Source organism: Mus pahari, unplaced genomic scaffold (assembly GCF_900095145.1).
Source record: "Mus pahari unplaced genomic scaffold, PAHARI_EIJ_v1.1 scaffold_11561_1, whole genome shotgun sequence".
NCBI classification, from domain to species: domain Eukaryota; kingdom Metazoa; phylum Chordata; class Mammalia; order Rodentia; family Muridae; genus Mus; species Mus pahari.
The window spans coordinates 9918-15641 of NW_018392589.1; the positions used below are offsets into that span (position 1 = coordinate 9918).

Below are 5724 nucleotides of genomic sequence, written 5' to 3' on the forward strand. Positions count from 1 at the left end.
GCACGGAGACTGAGCAGACAGCACGGAGACTGAGCAGACAGCACGGAGACTGAGCAGACAGCACGGAGACTGAGCAGACAGCACAGAGACTGAGCAGACAGCACAGAGACTGAGCAGACAGCACAGAGACTGGACAACAAATGCTACAGATAGCTTTTTTCAGACAATTTTCCCCCATGGGCCCTAAACTGAATTCTTCACCCCACTGAAGCAAAAAGCAATTGTAAGAAGACCATCATCCTGATCTTTTAAGTTGCAGTGGATAATTTGGGTCATTTGGTATGTTATAGTTGTTATTATCAAGGGTGGTAGGTTGTTGTTGGTTATGATCAGGGAGGAAACAAAATAAAGATTATTAATGTATATTGATAGAAATTTAAGGTTATTTTCTTGAATTATGGCATACTGATAGAAATTTAAGGTTGTTTTGTTTAACCGTATTTCATATAAGCCATTTACTTAAGCTATGATGTAAAGTACTAGTTTTAATGCTCTTATAATTATTTACATTCCACATAAATTGTCAATATTAGGGAAAAAAAGCCAATTCTTTAAACAAGAAAAGATGATATAAATTGGAAATTGCTGGTTTCTTTGGAGACTCAGTTGTGTCATGTGATATTTTTCTGGAAGCTGACACAAGAGAGGATTCATGAATTCTGGAAAGAGTATAAGTAGAACCCAATAGACAGTGAATGACTCTTGCATTGATTCGCCTACAATGCTTTGGGTGAATTCACAGATCTTCACTTATCATGAATGTCTACAGAAAAACTCACCAAAGAACTTCTTGTGGTATTTTGTCTGCTTCTTGCTGCTTCTGTAGACTCATGTCAATTTGGCAGACCCTTGCAGTGTCTTCTAAATCTAGCCACTGCTACTGATTCCTGTTTGGTGTTTGTCAACTTGATTGGACTTCCAATCCTGATTTGTGTGGGATATTTTAGACTGGACTGCTCATCTCCTACAACAAAGACTGGTGTCACTCCAAAGCACTACTTCTAAACAAGTCCTCGTTCCCTTCATCCTATTAACCACCCCTACTTCTGGTCAGTGTGCTAGAATGGAGATTGAAGCATTTAAGAACCCCTATTAAAGTAAGTTTTATACAAATCTAAGCCTATAGTTCTTTCATTTTCAGACTGGGAGCAGCAGGGCTAGGGCAGGAAATGATGTTCCTGACAGTTGCCTCAGGATGGCAAGTGGCAGCACCCAGCCCTTGGTTCCATTATCCAGACCTGGTTACCATATTCATGCTCTTCTGTTCTTCTGAGGCTGGGTTCAACTTATCTCCAGGGAAAGAAAATCAACACCCAAAAGTATATATTCTGATACACACACACACACACACACACACACACACACACCATGATGATGAATTCTGTGACAGTCTGAGATCTCTAAAAAGACCTCATCTCAAAACAACATAGAATGAGCATTATTGTTTTTTTCCAAAATACAAATCGTAGAGTAACCTAGCCACAGTGACTATAAAAAGCAATAAATTCTGCAGTGCCGTGTTGGCACAGGCTTTTAACCCCAATATTCAGGAGGTAGAGGCAGACAGATTTCTGAGTTTGAGGAAAGCCTGGTCTACAGAGTGAGTTTAAGGATAGCCAGGCTACACACACACACACACACACACACACACACACACACCAAACAAACAAACAAGCAAACAAAGCAATAATTTCTATCTTCTTCTATTCATTGGCCAGTGTGTCAACTGTGAGTCACCAGGACTTGCACAAGCTACTGTGTCTCATTCCCATGCTTTGTATTTTCCCTAGGTCTCAGCATTCAAGGTCTGCCTAGGGGAGCAGACTGTACAGAAGAGAGTCTGCAGGCAGAATGGCTTACCTCCACAGCACATCGTCTCTTTATAACTCATGTGACCAAAGTGAACAAGGTTCATGTGCCCTCAGGAAGGGCAGTGATTGGCCAGAACCCACAACAAATGTGTAAACATTATTTTACAGGGGAGTGAACAATAGAAACCTGCATGTCATTACAAAATATTCACTGCAAAAAATAATAACAGTGTGTAGTGGAATTTTCCCTAATTAACTGATTGGGTAATAAAGATGACAAGAAGCCAATCACTGGGTGAGGAGGTGGGCAATCTGGGTCCAAGAGAGGGATAGGGAATGGAGAAAGGAACTCGCCCTCTTGGATGGAGAGGCAGGAGCAAAGCAGACAAGATGTAGGCTGGGGACTGTTAGATCTGGTAGCAGAATCTACCAGGATCTGACACTGGAAGACTTCTAACATAGAATAGTTGATGAATTTAGGATGATAGATTCAGCACCCAGCAATTGTGTTATCTGTTGATTTTAAACTAAGATTGTCTGGTGTTTTTCATTTCACAGAGACTCAGGTGGGCCAGAGGCAAAGAACTTAGCTGAGGCAGAATTCAGTCAGGCTTTGGGACGGGAAGATTGAGCAAGGAGCTACCTCCAGGGGGAAGGTAGTGAGCTGAGTGTGGCTGGCACCCACAGCTGCCCATGGGGACCAAGAGAGCTAGAAAGGCAGAGCCAGCATTGGTGGGAGAGGCTTTAGCTAGAGGAAACGTGCAGTCTCTATCTAGGACTATATACCGGTCTAGGAACAGACTGAGATCGTGGGCCATTGCCTAGCCAGCAATAAAGTGGATTGTTTTTTAATTAATACACACATCACCAGTGAATGTGAGAAACTACATACCTGGAGAGCATTGACTAATTTCTCAAGTGCTTTGAAACAGGATCTCCTGTAGCCTAAGTGTCCTCAACCTTTTGATGTAGCTGGGCTAGAATGAACTCTTGATCCTTCTGTATTTACATTCTGAGTGCTACAAAAAAAATGTAGATGACCACATATTGTTTTAGGACATACACAAAAGTCTCATGGTATGACATGTGACTATAATCTTAGTAATCAAGTGGCTAATGGAAGATGATTATTAATTGAAAATGGCCTGAAAGCATGGCAAAATCAAAGTGAAAGAGGTAGAAAGAGAAAGTAATATTTTTTTAAAAGATAACTATAAAAGTGGGCTAGAATGTAAGTCTTGAGTAGAGTGCCTAGCACACCCAAGGATGTTGGCTCATCCAGGTTCTGAAAAACAATGATAGTGTAGTAGACAGCACAAACCAGAGGCTGAGCAACACCAGGATTTCAGAAGGTCAACCAAGCTTATCTGTTCTTATTGGTGTCGGATCTCATTACAATTAAAATTTGGAGGGCCTGCTCAGTGGTTAGAGCACTTACTGCTCTTGCAATTGTGGGTTCAGTTTCCAGGACACACAGGGAAGTCCATGACTACATGTAACTCTAGCTTCAGGCCTCCCTGGACACAAGGCACATGGTATACATACATGCATCTCTGGAAGCCTGAAGCCATGTCCCCTCTGGGGCTTCTGAAATGTTGCTACTGAAGGGAGTTGTCACCTCTATGAAGATCATAATGAAGGACATGCAAAAGAGAATGAGGCAAATCCTCTCCCTAATCACTGGTTATTAGAAAAACCTCAGAGATTTTCTCAAGCTGCAAGTTGCCCCTCCCTCCAGAGCCCCTGACTGAGGCGTTCAGTGTGGAGATTGTACACTGTATTAGATCCTAGGTGATCTCAATATGCAAATGCACATGTAACAAATGTCTTGCTACAAGGATTGACCATGAGTTGAGTTCTTGGGACCCACACAACTGAGAGGTCACTGACTCCTGCAAATTGTCCTCTGGCCTCCACCTGACATCCCATGACATACATGTACACACATACTGACACACACACACAAATACATTGAAATAAGATAAATCTTTTTTAATTGTATGTATTTGAGACGAGGACTTAGTGTGTAGCTTTAGCTGGCCTTGGACTCTCTATGTAGATCAAGCTGCTCTTAAATTCACAGACAACCACCTGTCTCTGTGTGTGGCACCATATTTAGCTCAAAAATAATTCTTTCTTAAACAGCAAATAGTTCATTTCAGTCTGTAAGCAACTTCCCTTCTAAGTGTGAGAGACTGATTTAATCCTATGAACCAATGTAAAAGGCAGGACTCAGTTGAGTGCTTTTGTAATCCAAGGGCTAAAGGGATGAGGACCAGAGGATTCTGTGGTACACTGGACAGCCAGTCTAACCTGATTGATGAGCCTACGATCCCCTGAGGGGCACTGTCTCAACAAGAGGGTATATGACTCCTGAGACTTGACACCCAAGATTGACCTCTGTCCTCTACTTACACATTCACAAATATATGCCAAACGTATAAACCTGCAGCAGGAGAGACAGACAGACATACAAAAAGTAAGGACTTGACTCACACACAAAATGATTTTATAGTCAGTGTGAATGTCTACAAAATACAGTAGGTAGCTGAACTATGTGTGAGTATGTGCTAAGTTCCATCCCTAGAACGCCCCCCCAAAGAAACAAGACCAATCTCCATCATTTGGTAAATATACCCAGGCACCTGGTGAATGAGAGTCCGCTAAGAAACAAGGACCAAATTGTATTGTGACTGAGCCTAACAGTCCAGTTGCTAAATTGTGCTCAACTCTGAAATGTGGTAGGGAACAAGGTCAGTCCAAATATTCTCACTGCACAGAAAAAGTCCTTCTGTGGACCACTTTTAGTAGAGCCCCTTTCAAAGCCCTATTCCTCAGACTGTAGATAAAAGGGTTCAGCATGGGAGTCACCACTGTGTACAACACAGTGGCTGCTGTGTCTTTCTCAGATGAATGGGCAGATGAGGGGTTGAAATACACAGCGATGATGGTGCCATAGAAGAGGCACACCACAGCCAGGTGTGAGCCACAGGTGGAGAAGGCTTTCCATCCTCCCCTAGGGGATGAGACTCTCAGGACAGCACAGGTGATGTGGATGTAAGAGATCAGGATGCAGACAAAAGGGGTGACCATGAGCACAGCTCCCTCTGTATTAATCATCACCTCATTGATATGTGTGTCTGAGCAGGAGAGTTTCAGCAGGGGAGTCACATCACAGAAGAAGTGGGGGATGATGTTGTCCCCACAAAAGGATAGTCGAGCCATGAGCAGAGTGTGTAACAGGACATTCAGATTGGCAGTGACCCATGATCCAGCCACCATCAGGACACAGAGCTTATGGGTCATCTTTGTTGTGTAGTGTAAAGGGTGGCATATGGCCACATACCTGTCATAGGCCATCATAGCCAGCAGAAAATTGTCCATGTCCACAAACATGAAAAGGAAATACATCTGTGTGAGACACCCAGAGAAAGAAATGGCCTGGCTCCCAAGTATATGGTTGGTCAGTACCTTAGGAACAGTGGTGGAGGAGAAGCAGACATCCACAAAGGACAGGTTGCTGAGGAAGAAGTACATGGGGGTGTGCAGGCGGGGGTCTGTGCTGATGGCCAGGATGATGAGCAGGTTTCCCAGGACAGTGGCCAGGTACATGATGAGGAAGAGCAGGAAGAGGAGCTGTTGCTGCTGGGGTTGACTAGAGAGTCCCAGAAGGAGGAACTCGGAGACACTCGACTGGTTGGTGCCACTCATTGGCCTATGACAAGGCAGATGATTAAATCCTGTAGTTGGGGATACTTGTGAAGATTGGACAATTAAAATAACAGAGAAACAGGTCAGAGGAGCTAGTGCAATCGTGAGCACTCTGCCCAGTGCAGTGGCTTAACTTCCTTATTAGTGCAGTCTGATAGCTTGGTTATGTGTTGTGTGCTCCATCTCACAAAAACATAGTACA

The 5724-nt window shown here is 43.4% G+C and overlaps 1 protein-coding gene across 1 annotated transcript; it reads right to left on the bottom strand.

The window, feature by feature from the left end:
• Positions 1 to 4580: 4580 nt before the first annotated feature.
• On the bottom strand, positions 4581 to 5522 carry LOC110315104 (olfactory receptor 1361-like). Its single transcript, XM_021189247.1, has one exon. It carries the CDS (start codon positions 5520 to 5522, stop codon positions 4581 to 4583), a length of 942 nt encoding a protein of 313 aa, XP_021044906.1.
• Between the last annotated feature and the right edge of the window lie 202 nt (positions 5523 to 5724).

Bases quoted from the DNA above. Each gene is read 5' to 3' on its own strand.
- LOC110315104 (XM_021189247.1), bottom strand. From the start codon at position 5,522: ATGAGTGGCACCAACCAGTCGAGTGTCTCCGAGTTCCTCCTTCTGGGA.